The 19831-nt window shown below is 36.8% G+C and overlaps 2 protein-coding genes across 2 annotated transcripts; one reads left to right on the top strand and one right to left on the bottom strand.

The window, feature by feature from the left end:
• The first annotated feature begins 207 nt into the window (after positions 1–207).
• LOC112563141 lies at positions 208–8685 on the top strand. The gene is made up of 2 exons (XM_025236901.1): positions 208–311; positions 3927–8685. Exons 1-2 carry the CDS (start codon positions 229–231, stop codon positions 4672–4674), a joined length of 831 nt encoding a protein of 276 aa, XP_025092686.1. The 5' UTR covers positions 208–228; the 3' UTR covers positions 4675–8685.
• Positions 8483–17984, bottom strand: LOC112563140 (4-hydroxyphenylpyruvate dioxygenase-like). Its single transcript, XM_025236900.1, has 13 exons — positions 17842–17984; positions 17725–17751; positions 17480–17542; positions 16697–16801; positions 16273–16318; positions 16003–16085; positions 15320–15513; positions 14224–14301; positions 13851–14013; positions 12830–12901; positions 12067–12183; positions 11302–11424; positions 8483–10640 (listed from the first exon to the last, which is right to left on the bottom strand). Exons 1-13 carry the CDS (start codon positions 17842–17844, stop codon positions 10566–10568), a joined length of 1149 nt encoding a protein of 382 aa, XP_025092685.1. The 5' UTR covers positions 17845–17984; the 3' UTR covers positions 8483–10565.
• Positions 17985–19831: the final 1847 nt, after the last annotated feature.

Here is a 19831-nt window from a genome sequence, read left to right as displayed (position 1 = left end):
GATCATTGCAATGACAAAGAAGACAATATTACATATATTATATTTTTCACTTTTTTTGCTTTATTTCACTCCAAAATAAACATCTGATAGCTTTCGGAAGTGAACAAATGCTTTTTGCAAGTAGTTTTTATTGCTCCAACTAACGGCATGATCGAGACCCGGTGCCGGTATTATTGACCAATGAAAAAATTTCTTCAATTTGCCGCGAAGCTTGAGTGTCAAGCGAATATGGCGTCTCTTGTTGCAGAATACGGAGATGATAGCAGCTCTTGTGATTCAGAGCATGATTGTAATGAAAATGATGATACCGAGTAAGTATGCATACCTCGCTGGACACATCAGTAATCGCACTGGAATCTTTAGCTGTTGCGAATTCACAACACAGTCCACAACTACTAGAATTCAGTTAGTAAACCTTTTAAAAAAAAGTAATAAGTGTTGAGTATTCATAAATAAAATCGACTAAGGCACGGGTTTACTGAATCGTAAACTTCGAAGTTGCTGAAGCAACAGATGATGATGATGATGATGAAGGATCACTCCTTTGCTGGCCTAGCAATTTGGGGTTCTTGAAAGTACTACCTCTTTGATGTAGTCAGCAATAGTGTCTAAATCACAGTTCACATGTTAAGAATCACATTTTTTCCTTTGATGATCCCCACAGTGTTGGAGTCTTGAAGCATCTCCCCCCACCCTGAAAAATAAAAGCCAATTTGGTTATTAGTTGAGTGGCAGTTTACCCTCAGCTTCAACGTTTGGACAAGATGGTGGTCACTGTATCTTTACCTTGGATGAAGTTGATTTGCTTATGGACATCATCATCTAGTTTATGTCCTGGATTTCTTGTATGGATTGAGTATCTTGGGCATGGGGATTTGGTGAATTTATGCAAACTTTAAGGACCCCATCAGTGCGGATTGGTCTTCCTGGTTCTTAGGTCCATCCAGTCACATATTGACATTATTGGCATATAGTGTACTTGACACTAGTTTTATGTTATCTTCTCTGTAAAATATATCTGATTCTGTCCAAGGATACCCAAACACTGTTATCAAGGTAAAGAAGTAAGGGAAGTTTGCTCATATCGCTGGAGTTATATCCAATGGAATAGCATTTTTCCGTGAATATGCGACATGAGTATGGCACTTCTCACCGTCTGTGCTGAGCGTCTTTCACAACAATGTTTTTTTTCCGGGGAATAACACTTTTCCACATATTTTGTAACTGCAACCTCTGCTGCAAGAAAAGTGTTTAAAATCTAACTCTCAAATCCTTATAAGCCCTAATCCAGGACTCTTTAGAAGATGCTGTTTTATTTGTCTTAAAAAAGAATTTATGCACATCTGGAGTACCTAAATACCTATATTTGCTTAATGCTTTTTGACTCCTCGAGTGCTTTTAACAAAATTTAATAATGTTTGCTTGTTAATAATTCAGATGAATTTTGAAACCAGAACTTCTTTGTGGATCTTAGATTACCTGACTAATAGGCCTGAACTTATCCAGATTTCTAGCAGTGTTTTTTCTGATACTTTGTGCACAAGCACCTGCACTTCACAAGAGACAGTACCCTCTCCCTTCTTTTTTTTCCCCTCCTTGTATACTGGTGAATGTATATGCAGATATGCTGACTGCCTGATAGTTAAATTTGCAGATGACACGGAACTTACTGGATTGATTTTCAACAACAACTCCTACTACAGAAAAGAGATTAATCACATTGTTAAATGGTGTGATAATTCTTTAGAGTTAAATGTTAAGAAAGCAAAAAAAGTGATTTTTTATTAGGATTTTATTAGGAAGGACAATGTTCTTTTTGATGAAATACTTAGTAAAGTAGAAGTAGGAAAAAGAATGGAGAATTACAAATATTTAGGCCTAATTATTGATAATCAACTTGGAAAACTCATGTAGATAAGATTATTAAAAAAGTGCATAGCTGCCCATGCTGTCTCAAAAAGCTGAAGTCTTTGAATGTATGATTAGAACTCCTGCAAATATTTTACACCTCCGTTATGAGCAGCATCATGACTTTTAGTCGAGTTTGCTTGGGTGAAAACATTACAAAGGAGGACAGGCACAAATTGAGCAAGAACATTGAAAAAGCAGGAGAGGGGTGGTTGGAAGGGGACAGAGCAACATACAGACAATGTATGACAAGTTTCTGATTCGCTGACTGTGGTCCAGTGGTGCAACAGTTAGTGCCTGTCATCAATGCAGGAAAGGTTAGATGCCCTGGGTTCAGCTCTCGTCTGGAGCACATTGTTTTTTTCTCTGCATGTGGCATCCATTTACAGGGCTGGTTGCCTTGCCGTGATAAAACCTTAGTTGCTGGCTAAACGTATAACACCAATTCCCCCCTCCCTCCACTGACTGCAGTTTTAGCTGATGACTTGCACCCACTCTGAGACTGAAGTAGTATGCTTAGGGTTCCTAGACACATAGACAGAAGTGATAGGTTTAGAGTTTCTAAACATATAGAATTCCAAGAGTTAGAGCCACATGTTATCTGCAGTCATTTATCCCATCTGCAATTCAGGTATGCAGTCAACTCATGAATAGGATGCGGACATGAATGCAGATACCCATGCTGCTTGCCCCCTTTCCTAGATGTTCACTTATATGTATGTTATAATTGATGTTATACTGTTTTTCTATTTTGAGTAGTTATACAGTTCAGAGACTTTTGAGAGAGACTGTAAGGGCCAGTGCCAGCATAAATGAATTGGATGTAGTCGTTTATGTTTTGTTATAGCCTGTGTTAATGTTTTATGTAAAATGACATTCTCGTGTTACCATTGGTAGACAAAACAATTCCCGAAAAGGATCAATAAAGATGTTTTGTATTTGTAGTCTCCACTCCCTGTCAGCAGGTGCAGGATGTTTTGTATTTGTAGTCTCCACTCCCTGTCAGCAGGTGCAGGATGTTTTGTATTTGTAGTCTCCACTCCCTGTCAGCAGGTGCAGCATTATTCACTTTGAGGGCGCCAGTTTGGGGATGCTATCCCAGAAATATTTTCTAAACTTTCTACTTCTCAAAAATGCTCTTCTTGCCATTTTTTGTCTAATAATTTTCCCTTCTTACATCAAAGGCTTTCTGGCATCATTCACACACATTCAGACAGTTAAATTAATATCATTCACATGCATTCATTCCAACACAGCTGCTGCTGTTTCAATGCAGTACATGCAATATAATACATCTTTATTGTCTATTTCTGCACAACAGTGATAGAAATTTTTCTTTAAAAGTTCATGAACTAAACAATGAACTAAACAACATACATTCCCACCCCACACACCCAGACAATTACTATACTCTTAACCACCCCCTGCCTCCTAGCAATAATTATCAGAGGTTTGCGTATATTGCACATACGTCCACACAGACACTAGATACATTTCTTAGTCATGTAATATTGATATTATTATTAAAACATGATGTTTGGTAGAAGATCTAACATGAGAAATCCTGATTTGATTTTTATGGAAAAAAAGATTATAGTCATTTTGTCATCAGAGACTAGCAGTGAAGCCTTTCACAGGTACAATTGGCCTAATAGGATGAGACAAGAAAAGTAGTTAAAAACTATTAAATTTAAGAAAAATGCTTTCCATTGAAAGCCATTTCTCACTGTTTGCAAGCGTGACATTTGAGATTAAAGATGTTTATAAATCATCTGCAGCATGACAAGAAGATTGTTTCTAGTCGGCATAGATAGAATTTTTAGATTATTTTATATACCAGATATACCCATAATGATCTTTAAACCACAGGCAGATAAAATCTTAAGATTGTAGAAAAATATCATTGATATTGCTGTTTCCCTGCTTTCAAGCATTCAGAACTAAAAGTAAATTGAGATTAAATGCACACATTTTTAAACTTATAGTGAGACAGTTCATAGTTTACTTTATTGTTTCAGAAATGGTTCAAGAAACAAACACATGAAACAAGAAACGTTAGCTGTGAACTTTTTCACAGATACCGGAAAAGGTGACAGCGGTGATTCAGATACGGACTCTATCAAAAATCTATCAAGTCCAAATGAAACAAATGAAAGCGACACTTCCAGTAAAATGCAAAAGTTACCATCTCCCTTCCAGTTTACTGGTAGTGTTAGGCTTCCCAATCCATCCCTCAGTGCCAAGGCCAATGAAGGATGCCTTCTTGGTACGGAAGAAGTGGCATCGTCTTCTGTATTTGTAAATCCATATGAGCAAGAAGAACTCACCAGGTTAGGAATCCTTGAGAAGCACGTACGGCTGACAGAGGCTGCTCCACAAAGACCAGCAACTAAGCAGATCTGCTGGAAGTTCAAAAAGGGAAGATGCCATCTTGGTGATAGGTGCCGTTTCTTCCATGACATGAGCAACATTTTTCTTGGTGGTTGTGAAAGCGGTAGTTCAAAAAACAAACATAGACTTGACGGTTCAGTGGCACCTCAACAAGATAGTGCAAGTGTTGGACAAGAGCTGTCAGCGTTTCGCAGTAATCTTTCTGCAGGCCAGTCAGCAGACACACAAAGCACTGATGATAGTGACAGCTGTGTGTTCTTAGCCAAGAGGAAAAAGCGCCATGGTGTCACAGACGCGTTGCAGCCTCCAAAGAAAGCCATGGATTCTTTAAATAAGATGAGACAGCGTGAGCATCCTTGGACTATCAAAAAGTAAAATTGTGACTATATAAGGATGGTTAACATGTAATTTTGCTCTTCCCACTATGGGAATATTACACATAGTATGCATACCATGCTGCTTACACAGCTTGTTATTTTTTTAAAAAAGCTAGATTTTTTAAAAAGCACTGTGGTGTTTCATTACCTTATTGTTGGAATATTGTGACAACTTTATTTATATGGCAATTTGGGTAAAAAGAGGAAAGATGAGTACCTGCCTACAAAATGGCTTCTAAAAGAATTCTCAGGTCCTGGCCTCTCACTTGATCCATACAAGTATAACTACACATATCTTCAGACCTTTGCATTAAGAAACTTAACTAACGAACTGTTTGTTGAAAAATTGGGTTTAATTCTTTACAACACTGCTTCTCAAGCAGTCAGGACTAAAGTGAATGTTGTGCACGGATAAAATAAGATTTTTATAGTACATTTTTTTACTTTGCACATTGACACGATGCACTTTAGAAATGAAAACAAAAAAGTAAAAATAAATATACAACTATAAGGACTCAGACATAGCATATATACATACATAGCCAAAATCATATAAAAATGTATGATGACAACATAGCATTCAGAATATAGGAACAAGATTTCTCAGGGTGAGATGGTAGAAGGTTAAAGACTTGATGCAGTTAACTTGTAAAGGTCACATCCCCACCCACTTCCCTCACATTTGTTATCTGTTCAGAAGTGTAAGTGTTTGATACATGATTAAAGTAAATTAAATTGTTAGCATATTCTCACCAAATATTTGTTCTAGTGCAAGTATTTTTGCTGCAAAGTAAGTATTTAATTATCTTTATTTACCTTAAGTGTTTAAATGAAATTTCATATCATTGGTGCAGTGGCTTCACTGAGTCAAAATGCTTAGTACTGATGTGTTGTGAAATAGCACAATCCACTGTTTCTGGTCTAGTGTTTTCTTTTATTGCACATTTATCTTTTTGACAGAATACCTATTGTGGGCTAGCATTACTGTTGCCTGTATGCTTGAAATCTAGTACACATTATATTGAGGGAAATAATAGGAAATATTCTAAAAAAATGATGAAGCTCTGTAATCATAGTTGATCTTATGTAAATGATGTGTAAAGATCATGTTTATATTGTGATTATATCATGCTTTGTCTCTTCACTGGTACAGTGCATGCCTCACCCCACATTCAGTTACATTACTGTAAGAGAATCAACTTAGATTTTCTTTCTAGTGCCGCTTTTTTGGAGTTATGGATAAAAATGATAAAATTAAGCAGCTATTGTATTTTCCCTCCCGAAGTGTAGGATGTGAACAAACAGGCAGAGACAGACATCTGGACATATACTGGCTAAACAATAGATTCTGTGCAAGGTGTGGACAGGACCATTTGCAGTCTTGGTCACAGTTTTTCAAATGAATATTACTCACTGAGAGCAGCTTCTGGCTACAAATCTTTCATCTCAAATGGCATTCTTTGTTTTGTGTGTGTGTCCATGTATGTCTGTGCATGTCTTTTTTCTGTAAAGCACCGTAGGCCTGTCTATAGAATTGGAATATGGTGCTATATAAGTTCACATTATTATTTAGGCTTTATTTGTATGTATTCATTGAAATACACATTTTAATACCAGAAACAGTCCAGCTTTGTAAATGGAGGGTTGGTCTCTCTTTTGTATGTATTGTTACTATGAAGGCCACCCTGAATACTGTGATGCTAGTTTGTTGTGGCATGCCCAGTTTCTGGTCAGAATTGTCATTATTCTTCATTGTTTTTGTTGTTTAAGCACTCTGGCTTCCTTGAGTGAAAACAAAGGTTATAGCTAAATGTTAATTTTTTTATATGAGATCCATATTAATATTGAATGATGTAGCTAATTAAAAAAAAACTACTTTAAAGGACTATTGGGGTGCAGTATTATAAACATGCACAGAGAGGGCAAAATTGAGGTCTCATTTGTACATAAATATGCCTAATTAACACATAGTCCCTTTGAATGAGGCCAATATAGACATGTCCAAATACAATCTTGATCTCTGTATTGTTGACATCTTTGTGTGCAGGGCGATGTTTATAGACATGGATCTGAAGAATGAAAGTGGAATATTCACCAAAATTAGAAGAAATATTATCTTGTATTAATATCTTTTATTGGAAAAAAAATTTCCCCCCTCAGTCTTTAAAAGAGCCTTTTTAATAGTTAAACTGATAGTAAAGAAAGAAAGCAAATTGTTTTTGAACCCCTACAGAAAAACAAATGTTGTATTTTAGTGTTGTTATGATTTCTCATTCTGCTTCAGCGCTTTTGTAGGTCAAGTGAGTAACAGAATCATTTTTTAAGAAACTGCCTAAGCTGTCAGGGTTTCTCATTATGCACAAGTCTTATTTGTGAATTCTAAATTATGGAAACAAAATTCGCCATGGGGCACTTTAAAAACATACATGATTTAGTTTAGGAATCAGAAAACTGTCAGAAAAGTCTGAGGTCTCATTGTGCCAGATATTTTGAATAAAAAAAACCCCAGTAAACTAGAAATGAAAGCTGATATTTTATTATTACTGGTTATCAAATGTTGACAGATCCATAAAAACATGCTTATAGTTTCTTAACATGTTGAGTAAAGATAAAATTTATACATTTTTATCTGCAAATGGTCAAGATAATTCGGTTTGTATACCGGAAGGGTTATGGATTTAGTAATGCCCAACTGTAGGTCTAAAAACCCCTAGCAATTTAGAAATGGTAAATATTCAGGTAGTGGAGCCATTGTAATTTTTTGTTTTACAGGCTAATACAATGTTCTCATGCTAGTTTTAGTTCAGTCAGTGGTATTAAGTTATTTGAAAAGACATAACAAGACCTGGTCATTAGTGTTTCCCACAGACAGCAACAAGCCAAAAGCCACTTTTCTCACTCTGTCAGTGACATAATGTTGTAACGGTTAGTTGTCACTACAAGAATGCAAGGACCCGAGTTCAGATGTCGTTTCAGGGCACACGCTCTAGTTTCTGGGTATGATCTGTTCACAAAGTTGGCCATCTCTTTTTTTGGCTACCATAGGTTTTTTTCCCTTGAGTTAACCCTTGAAACATCTCCCCTATAGTGCAAAATCACTTCAAGGTAGGTTAAAAAAAAAAAATCAAGTTTATTCCATTTCAAAGATATAAATTCCTAATAGCAAGTCATCCCTCTGTAACATCACAAGTTTCTATGGCTTACTTGGTTATGCACGAATTGGAAATGCAAACATTGGTTACCTTTTATTCTGCCAACCTTGCTTGAGCAATATCAATGTGCAGCTGTATATTTGATGTTTAAATAGTATGCTCATAATATATGCACAGAACATGTTTTTGATGATTACAATTCATAAAGCCAACGTAGTTGCATATTTGGTGAAATCCCTTTAAATCCAAGATTAAGTAAAACTAGAGATAGAAAATTGATTCAATTTCTGATACAGTTCACGAAGACCCAACTTAAAACTGAAAATGAGGTGAAAATAAGTAATAAATAATGTTGTCTTTGTGAAGGAATAGTCTTGGAATTTATTTGCAGCAGTACAAATACATGTACACCTTTAATTACACGTATGTCAAATACTGAAGGCTGAGAAGGAAGGACTGAAACAGCTTAATATTTCTGAAGTGTTACAGTATGAATATGTATTATATTGTAAACACATCTCTATTATCTGTAAACAAAATGTTTTACCTATGTCCTTGTAAAACCACTCTCAGGATTAAGCAATAGGGATAAGCCAAATAAGAACCACACACATACACACACAACACTCAAATGAAAGGAGACTATGTGGAGAATTTAGAACAGATATCTTCATTTATACATGGTGTAAGAGTTACAGAATTCATTACAGGATTACAAGTGAAAAATACATAAAAAGGCCTTCCTATGTGAAACACATTTGTCTCCAACGCCCAAATATTCACGTTGAAAAAAATGCATATTCTTAGCATGAAACTCAGCTGGCAGTTTAGAAGAAAGTGATTAATGTGTAACACATGCTCATATGGAAAAAAGTCAACCAGAAGTGTAAGCTGAGAAAAAAAAAAAAAAAGAGTTTGTGTGGCTGTTGAATAACCTCAAAATCATGTAATGCAGTAAATGTGTTGCTTTATACTGTCAGAACATAAAATATATATATACATCTTTAAAAATCTTTTTAATGTAATGGAATGTAGCTTATCATTCTTTATACCTGTGCTCACATGCTTGACATTAGCTCAAGTCCTCTGTATAGAGCTGCCAAAAGGGCCTTTCGCAAATTCTACCATCATCTAATCATGATTTTAGAGATACAGAGACTAAACATCTGTATGTAAAAGAAGTAGTTTTCTAGATATTGTGTGCTTGAAGTCCGCATACAGCGGTATTTTTGGATTATATAAGTTAAACAGAGCCCATGACTTGAAATGTTTCCTTTTTTTTAAAGGCAGAGTCCCCTTTCAGATCAAAGAAAAAACAGGTATCTGATAAGATACAGGTTAAATCTTCCTCATGACACCTTTCTTAAAAGCCCACATCAAACATAAACTGTTAGGAAACAAAAGAAGATTCAGAATTGTAAAGATTCTGATAGCATAGTAATATAAAGTATACAGACATCTTTGTTTATAAGGATATTTTCATCATTTCTATTTTTGAAAAATTAGGACATTGTGCAGGATTTAGGTGAAATATCCATCTGGACTGTCTGTTGTACTGGACTGTTTAGCTCTACAAAATAAGATTGCTGAAATCTACATCTTGATAAAAATAAATGAAAAACTTTTAGTAAGTCTACTAAGCAAAGTAGGATATAAAGGCTGAAAACAGATTTTCTTAGTAAATTGGCAATTATACAATGACAAGCACAAAAATTTGTGCTGAAATCAAACTGCAAGATGCATCATGGTATAAAAAAAAAATTTCAATTAACAAAAATACATGGCTGGAAAACTATATCCATTTTGTGTATAACCCATGATCCAGTTCTATTGTTATTTACATTATCTTTCTCCCGCCCATGTCAGATGTTTGTACCATGTAGTTTTTGATGATGCAGGCGAAATCAGATTAATGTGATTTTAAAGACACTATATGTTTTGTTTAGAACTACAAACCATGAAGGTAAAGAAATTCTTGGTGTATGTAAATCTATAAAGTTGTGAAAAAGAAAAATCGATTGCAAACTTAATTATATCTATTAGAGTGGAAAATGTCTGCAACACTGACATTCCATAAGAAATGACACATGATCTCTCTTTTTTTACATCATTTATGAAGTATTTTCCTGCCTAAAAATATATTTTTTCATAGTTATTTGAAAATTAAAGGTGGCCAAATACCAGTATAGACTACAATGTGCATGAAACAATTGGGCATCACATTTTCTGGAGAGTATCAGTATTTGCAGTTCCTGTTCCATCAAATTTCATAATGCATCAGTAATTCAGTCACAAATTATTTCTTTTATGAACATAATAGCTCTGTTCAATTCTCTCTAAACTCCGCAGTGTTTTCAAATGCTCTAATATTCATTAATATTTTTGCATTGCTGTTTTAATGCCGCCATGCTCTTTGTTATTGGTTGTAACTTTTTTTTTCTAAGGAGGCAGCAGCTAATGAATAGTCATTATTAATTCTAGTATCACAATAATTTATGTCACTTCTGCCTTCTTGCATCAGTAACATGCACACATCTTGGATTAACATGTAACATTTTTAATGGACTGATGGTGGAATGAGCTATTCATTTTCACCTAACTCAAAGTTGAGCATAAAAATATATGTGAACATGGTAATTGAATTAGTTCAACAAAAATAATCTCTGTAAACTCAACAAATTGCATCTGAATTTAGTCCTGGTTAAACCCAAGTGCATCACAGATCTGAAAGTACTGGCTACAGGTTGCCACGCTCTGCCTGGTCCATCTCTATAGCCTCAAAGAGAGACTTGAAGTTCCCAGCACCAAAGCCCTGTTAAAAATAAAAGTACGAGATAAGCATTTAAGTGTTAATAAACAAATAAGATAAGCAAATACAGAAAGAATGCGTTTAAAATTAACCTTCAGTAGATCCGCTACAATGCATGCAGAAATAAGATGAGATTTGTTTAGACTGTCCTGTTTGCACTGGGATTTGCTGAATTTGACCCTAGTCAGCAGTCTGGTAGAAATGCAAGTTAGTGCTTGTCACAGCTGCTGGTAATTGTTGTGTTATGTACATGGATTTGATGATTTGTCTTCACCTTCATCATACAGCCCCTGCTGTTTTCCTCTTTCCTGTCAACTATCCCACAGTAAGGCACTTAATGAACTGTAATTTGCAGGCAGTTGACAGTTTTCAGTGCTCTTTTTAAAACTTGGCAGTTTGTATTTTTTGATTGCTTGTATGACATATCCATTCAGAAGACAGTTTGAGTATCTTTGTCTACTCTTTTCTAATGGTGTTTGCTGCACTGATGGCTTAGTGGTTAAGTTTTGTAGTTAGAGCTGTGAAGGCCTGTTAGGAATACTGCTGTCTCATATTTTCTTCTGTATCTTCTACAGCTGATAATATCTTTTACAAAAGTTCCTTTTGAACCTTCCTATGGAGAACTGTTTCACTATACAAGTAAAAAATATATGGGGCTACTGACAGAGTGATTGCGGCGCTGAATGACTTCCAGGAAGAGGGTGGGGCGATCCTGCATGTTTTTGGTGAAAATCTGCAGAAGGTAGCCATGGTCATCATAGTCAATCAAGATCCTCAGGCGCTGCAGCTGTGAAAATATTTAAATAAGGATTTGTTAAAAAGCCAGTTAAAATTTTTCATGTGTAAAGGCTTGTAAAAAAAAAAAAAACACTCAGTTTTTGGTACCTTTTTTTTTTCAGGAACCCAAAGGGAAACGATCGTAAAGAGACACTAACCGGACATGAAAAAGACATATTAGGCAAGGCTTCACACCCATAGTGGTAGGAAGCTATTGGCAAGAGGCTGCCTGCTATATTATTGGGAATGATATGTAAGATGGATGGTAATTTTGAAAATAAAGAAAAAGTGGACTTGGCATGAAGTACAAGCAAGACAGTGTGATAAAATCCTTTTCGAGACCTATCAGAGTTCCATATGCACCAGAAAGAAATGGGCTGACAAAAACAATAACAAGTAACATTCTGTGATAGATTCTCACACAGCAGTAATGAATAGAGGTGAATATGCAGCAGAATCCCCATGTTGCTGATTTGCATATTTTATGTCCCTAAAACTTGGGAGAATAGATAATTTTCAAGATAAAACATGAAACCCATGAATCCAACTTGCACGAATACAAACTAGATGCAATCAAAATAAAAACATACAAGGATAAATAGACTCTTAACAAAGTGCTCCTACACTTAATATTTGAGAATGTGATCAATACCTCATCCAAATCTTCCTGGATCTTGACCTTGGATGTCTTGAGTTTTTCTCGCAGTGTCTTGTAGTAGGTGTCTGGGACTTCTAAGAAATGCTGTCCCCTTTCCTTCAGTTTGGTGAGCTGACAATACAAGTTGACTTGTATTTTGAAAAGCACCTTTCTCAATACTTAATCAAACTAATATTTTAAAAAAGATAACCAGGACTTAAAAAAAGGCCATGCGAAAACACAGCTAGGTGGTCAGAAAGCATTTATCATTGAACAGAATGTGCTCACATTTGGGCTGAAATAAACCCCCACTGAATGTGAGAACACAGCACAAGTACTTGCAGCAGTTCAGATATTTTCTATCACAATGACATGACACTTGCAATTACATCTCAGAAATGAACACGTCATCCAAGCCTGTCCACTTGTTTTATGAAAACTCCCCTTAAAATGTTTACAGCTCTATGTTATATAAAACTTGCAAGTGTTTACCCTGTGCCTGCGTCAAAATACTACATATTCATCTAGCTAAAGATTAAGCTGATTTGATTATGAAAACAGAGAATCAAAGGCCAACACGAAAAAAACTTGATATATGATACTGCTGAAAAAAAATTGAGTGCAGCTGGCGAAATATGAAGATTGTTTTCACTTTATGAGAATTTTGAAATTAGGCATGGTTCTTCTGAAACACATCTCTTGCATAAATCACAAGTCATGTATAAATATTGAATCTGTGCCGCAAGCAACGTAATAAAAGGTAGAAACTGTAATTTACCGTATCAATGATGTTATCAGTTTTCATAGCAATATGCTGAACCCCAGCTCCCCCATTGTAGTCAACATATTCCTGAAACACATGTACCACATTTAGCTGCAATCACAAATTTAGCTGAAGAAACATCTTGTTCTGATTCTTCAAGAATATTTTTGTAGCACACGCAAGCTCAACAGCATGTCTTTTTATGGACTTATGAACAGCGCATATGATCAGTCTGGGGGAAGTGAATGGCTGAGTGGTTAGAGAACTGGCGTCTGAACTGAGAATACTCTGGCTCAATGCCTGATTAGTGCAGGAAACTTCCCCCAGTCGACCAAGCTGGCAGGAATGGGTACCTGACTCCTTAAAGTTTTGGGAAAGGTAAGATAGTGAGGGAGAGGAGATGGGCACTGCCCTTAAATAAAAGCTAGCCTCAAGAAAAGTGAGGTCTTTAACACCTCACTCCCAAAGACCTGAAAAGGTTACAAGATGACCTTTTTCATGATCAGTTGGAACCACTTCAGATGTACATTTTTTAGATGTTCAACAAAATATAATAGGTGGTTTATCCCATAATCTTTCTAATTTTTTTAATTTGATCTTATTTGTGACTAAAGCAGACTTTTGTGAAGTAATAATAAACTTTGAATTTTTTAAACACAAGAATAAGTCAAATCAAAATCATGATATTCTCAATCCTTGTTACTTGGTTCCTCTTAGCGTTTTCTGTATTTGTCTTTTACTCATCATCAGTACTGTTGTTTATTGTTCCATCATTCCTATGTTATTCATTTGTTCTTTTGTCCCTCATATGTTGTCCATGTCTTGTTCTTGACCTTAAGCGTTACAAGCATGCTCCTTACGAGCACGAGTCTCCACTATACAAATCTTGCGTTTATTTAAATGATTTGTTATTGCATACTAAATCTATTATTGTTTCAGAGTTTATTGATTGTTGATGGCTGCTCATAATTTAAAGAAGTACAATTAAGTATCAAAACTATGCATTTCTTCACCCTTTAGGATGTAAAAGATATACCTGAATCTGGCTCTTGCGTTTGCCAGGTGCAGGCTCATTGATAGGCATCTTGATGGTCTCCTCATAGTTGGTCACCACTATTGAGCGCAATGATGAGAATTCAGTGTGAATCTGGCTGTCATCCACGGACCAGAATCGGTGAAATAAAAGTGTTCTTTCATACCTGTCCAATAAAAAGCACAGTTAACAGGCAGGAGAAAATTAATCTTTTGGTTCATGGTGTGTGTAAGAAGTAAAAGAATTATAATCGTTACCAGTCAAAATTACATCGCAGCCAGATCTTCACCAGACAGACCACAGAAGAAGGATGAAAGTATCATGATCCTATAAGTGTTGATGTGATACTTGTGGAAAATGGCACATAACAACATACCAGTTTACAACATCATTCATAGCCAGGTCAGGTTGGTTGCCCACAATATGGTCCACAACTTGAAGACCAGTTTCTGGCCTGTATATATTCAATAAAAGAATGTGACATAAATCTTAAAATGAGTGAGATTGTTATGTCTTGCTATGAGAGAACACAACTTTCACATACTAGGTAACTATCTGGTGACTACACACTCCAGCAAACACACTTTCCCAAACAGACACAGAATTGTAATCTACTGGCAAGGTTAACTTCTAAGGGCCGATGTTTATAATAGGCAGCACAAGAAGGCAGTCAAACCACTCTGAGTATGACATTTCATAAGCTAGTGTAGAGCTTTCATGAACAATTCCATAGCAACAACATAAATAGATATCTACATAGCTTTATTTCTTTTACAATTTGGGAGATAAAATGGATTTCACTAATCCCAAATCGAAAGAAAGAAAATTTCAGATTAAAACACTGAAATCAGTTTAAAGGTTAACCTAAGCAAAACTTCATTTAAAAAACAATTTTTAAGGTAAAAATGGTAATTTTGTTTTTGCTGTTGTTCATAAACAGCATGCTGATCACATAAAATCCATAAGCATCAATTATAAACTATTGTTACCTTTACAAAAATAGAATAATCTATAGCAACCACATTAAGCAACATACTTTATTATTTTAAAATATTTCTTTGGATTATATTTACATAAACTGTATTTTCCATATTTAAACGATTCTCTTAAGGCCATCGAACTGCATGAATTTGCATGTCCACAAAGATAATTTTCTTTTACAGACAGAAAACTATCTTTGATTTTCCCTGTTGTAGTTTCCAAATTTAAATGATTTAATTCTCTAAAGGCTATATTTAAAATTTACTTTTACAGACAGAAAATGATGTTTGCTTTTCCCTATCTTTGACCTCCCCTCCAAAAAGCAAAAACATATTGAAAACAAAGAGAAAACAAAGATTAAAGCCCTCTATAGTTTGCTGTGAGTACAAAGAAGAGATGGCAGAATGTGAAACCAACTGGTGTATAAGGAAAAATTATGTTCTGAATTGAGCTCAATGCAGCTTGATTCATGCAGATTTGAGATCACTTACAACAACTGAGCAAGACAGTCTTTGTATGGTGCAGCCTTGTAGCCTGGCAAGAAAGGCCCAGTGTAGCCAGACCGGTCGATAAGGGTGTGAGTTGTGTCCCCATAGGTCTGAACACGTGCCATTCTTATTGTTCCATGCTCATCACTCTCCTCCCATGGTGCCGCCACTACCTGTGCACCTCGTGCAACTGCATGCTACACATACCACCTCTTACATCTAGTCACTACAATAACACTTCTAGAAAAATACGTACAGACTAGACAGAACCATGATAAAAGTTTATATCATGAGGTATAACATGTATCAAATGTAACTGAAAGTCAACTAATCCCTCATTCTGGAAAAAAATTAGGAAGGTTATTACTAGGAAAAATATACTTTTATAACACAAAAACTTGTAAATGCTGTTATTTTTCAGCCTGTGCAGCCATTCACATCTATATGTGTGTGTGCACATATACCATATATATCTGTAAGTGTGCATGCATATGAATAAGTTTTAAGTGTATGCTTGTTCTCTCCTGTCAGCAAAGTGCCAATCTATGTGTCTGTGGTTAATCTAAGAGCTGGGGTTGCCAGTGGCTAGAAGGGAGCACATAAAAGAGACAAGGATATGAAGCACTTGTTTCAGACCTCGATATACCTTCATGGAGTCTGTTTACTCCCATCTTAATTTACATTACCTCAACAATTGCTTCCAGGTCTTTAACTTCAAATGCAACATCTTTCACAGCATCACCATGCTTTGCCAAGAAATCTCCTATTTCTATTTAAAAAAAAAAAGTTGGTAGAATCATGCTATAAGAATGCTATAAGAAAAACCTCAGGTGTTATACAGTAACACACAATACCTGAAATCTTAAAGAACATGGAGCACTTCACATCTAATAGATCTAACGAAAAGCAGAAAAGGAAGAAATTCAGATAAATATCCTTCAAGAAAAGTTACTAACCTGCAGGGTTATTAGGTTCCAGCATAGACTGGAACACAAAGATGATCTGGCAAAACAAACAATGAAATTATGAAGTCCTTGTATTCACAAGGAAGTGGCTTGTATTATAATCAAAATAGTTTGTATTTTTTTTACAAGTTTTTTACCAAAAAAAAAAACCTGCTTAATCATTGCTGATGGAAAACACAGCAAATAACTGCTTTTGATTTTTAATTTAAAAACTGAGGAGGCAGATGTCAATCAGCTCATGTTTCCTGCCAGTTTGTGTCATTACAGGTACTAAGATGAGTTCAGCAAATCCTGCTACTTCATGGGTACACAGGATAAATCCAGTAATTTTAGATTAGTAAGGTGAACATAAGATTAGACTACTCAGAATAACAAACTTAAAAACTTAGAATTGAGAGCTGAGGGTAAAGCTCACCTTATTCTGTTTCACAACATGTGCAGCCACTTGGCGACTTCCTGTTTCCAAGCCTTTATACATAAAGGGGGAAAAGCCCAGCCGCACACAGTAGTGGGATGCTGCCTGTTGCAGAAAAAAAGAATATAAATAATGAAGACTGTTGCACCAAGGCTTCTGCTAAGGCTAAATTCTTTGGGGTCCCACGGACCCCTTCTTCATATTTTTAAGGAAGGGGACCCCATTGATGAAAATTGAAGGGGTCCTCCTAACTTTTAATGCGTACTGTACGCAATTTTTTGCATAAGCAGAAGCCCTGTTGCACTGAACTCTGAATGACATTTGATTAATGGACTCTCTGCTGAATGGACCTTTTCTCGTAAACAATGAGCCCAACAGATACTGTGCTGATTTTTAAAAAAAATTATATAACTGTTTTCAAACGTGACATGAAGCAGGTAATATATTGTTTTAATTTTATTCATATTTTAATGGTCTCAATTATTACAAACTATTGCTCAGGATTTTGCTTTTGAAATAAATGCGCAAAAACATAGTATATTAAAGTACAGTTACAAGTACAATCACACATATTATCCCCACCACTTAAAAAATAAAATCAGCAATATATTTTAACCAATCCTGTTGTTTGACAGCTGCATCAAGGCTTATGGCTGAGTTTTACATGGCATAGAAATGCGCTTCAGCCTTATCTCTTTATCTCATTGCCAGCACCTGTTGGAGATACTGGGGTAAGATATCTAAGTACAGCACACCTTTACCCACCAGTCCTTCGCCACTCACCTGCTTTGCATTTCCAACCCAAAACGTTATGTGGTCGAACCCAACGAAACTTCCCGATTCAGGCTGCAAACAGCAAGCATCATCGAGTTAGGTATGATCTACAAGCCAATTACAATACATGCCGACAACGAAAAATAAAAAACAACCCCAAAGTGCTCCGTGTGTCAAGGACGGGGCAACGAGGTAGCATGCCATGGAGCAGGACCGTGTCACACGCTGTTGCAAGCCAGACAGTGACAGCTCACCTTGGGACCCTTGTCTGTGTAGGAAGTCTGAAAAAGAACAAGAAAGGTAACATCATTTCAGCTCAGGTCTGGCATCACAAAGTGGAGGTGCACGAGAGCGGGGCAAATGGCACTTACCATGTCGTACAACTACGTACTGCTGTCGCCGCTGCTGTAGCTACTGTGACACGGCGGCCTGTGACCTCTGTCACACCCCCACGTTTGGACCAATGGGATTGCGAGGTCTGGCCACAGGCCTCCGTGTTGTTGACGTCGAAAAACACTTTTGAAAAATCAGGTTTAGTGAACATTACATGGCATTTTTCGAAAGGAACATGTTTTGACCTGTCACTTACTGTGTCATAATGAGAGACCTTTCTAGAAATAACAGTGTCGTTACAAAGACGTTGATGTAGTAGTTAACGACCGTCACACAGCGGCCTTGACCTGGCCACATCTCCGTGTGCTCACCTTTCACACGACGAATGTTGTTATCGGTGTCACAGGTGTGTTTAGACCCACGCAAGCAGCCCGGCAGCTTTGTCACCTGCTAAACTATGCACTTTTAACACGTTTAAAAAATAAAACGTTTCGTCGGTGAACTTTTCACAAAAACGAAACAAACAAACACTGCCAAAAAAGGTTTAATTAAATTTTGTGGCCAATGTACGCATGATCTATGATGTATACGTATTATAATACGCAGAAAACAACTGACAACTACAGTGCTGTTCGATTTTATTTTAAAAAGCAGCATCCATCTGCATGGTCGCTCATCGAGAAGAACTGGACCTGGCGACATGGCTTAACTTGAAACGAGGTGTGATACTAAGACACCCACGGTGTGATACGATTCATTAATACATTTGCCCTCTTAGCTCCTCTACAAAGACGACCCCAGACACACCAGTTATCCGGCCACGCTGCAATGGGTGAACATTTGACAATGTTTGTGGCCTAGAGCTGGGGCTGGGGCTGTGTAAGGTTAAAGCCAGAACAGATGGTAAGAACAGAATACTTGTAGTACTGACAACAAATTCTGCTGACTGTTGATGACACTCACAGTTACCCTTGAGTCACAACAGGACAACCAGTGAGTGGCTCACGTGCAGTGCACGACAGTCTACTTGCACACAGATCGCTTCCGGACGGGGAATCTACAGTTTCTGAAAAACGCCAGAGCTGACATTATTACCTCCTGGGGCAAACCACGTGAAGTCAAAATAATAACATGTATGACGAGAGGAGGAGATCGGGTGTACCCTGACCTGTGGCTGGGGAGGGGACCCGATCAATCACCTTGGTCTAGTAATTTTTGTTTTCTTTTTCTTTCAAAGCGAAATTAAAAGTAAAGGCATCACGAGGGAGAAAAAAAAAAAGCAAGACTTGAAAGACTTTAAAGTGTATAGGCTGTACTACTACAGTTACTGATGCCACCAATAGTTGCATCCAAATCTGTGACGACTGTAATATCACACATGAATTAGGGTGAAGGATAGAAACCTTATATCTTCTTTAATCTTCGTTTCTTTAATGTGTCGAGTTTCTTAGTCCACTGGGACATTTTCTTATAGAAGGGGTGCGAATATAGTTTGATCTCTTTACATCATTTCTCCTTCATGTACTGACCACACAGCACTAAAATCTTCATCTCATGCAGTGCTGTGCATCCTAGTTGTATACACCTTTTCTTGTTTGTTGTCTAAAGAAATGTAGATATTGCCAGACGAATTAGAAAATGACACCTTGCGGCAGAATGTACGTACTGCTGACGTACTCAGGGTGGACACAACTATATAGCGCCTTACTTAGAGGGGTGGTTTGATTGACGTGAGCCGCTGTCCAGCGGACCATAGCACCTTGCGGCACCATGGTGCTTCTCACTTGCTCAGAACCATTAAAGTTCTACTGCTTTTGCAAGCAAGGCCAGCCGCCGACTTTTGCCTGCTGTTTATACCGGACAGTTGGGTGCTGCGTCACCCGCTGTTGTTGTCCGTCTCGCGCGACCAAGTGCTGAAGGGTGGCAGGGTGTGCGGGGTGGAGAGAACATTAAGCACTGTCTGCGGTACACGCTGCCCTCAACAAGCTCCCGCTATATATAATATTTATGAGTTGTGACTGCATGGCT

This window comes from Pomacea canaliculata, linkage group LG4, assembly GCF_003073045.1.
Source record: "Pomacea canaliculata isolate SZHN2017 linkage group LG4, ASM307304v1, whole genome shotgun sequence".
Taxonomy (NCBI): domain Eukaryota; kingdom Metazoa; phylum Mollusca; class Gastropoda; order Architaenioglossa; family Ampullariidae; genus Pomacea; species Pomacea canaliculata.
This window is presented reverse-complemented; position numbering and strand designations above follow the sequence as displayed.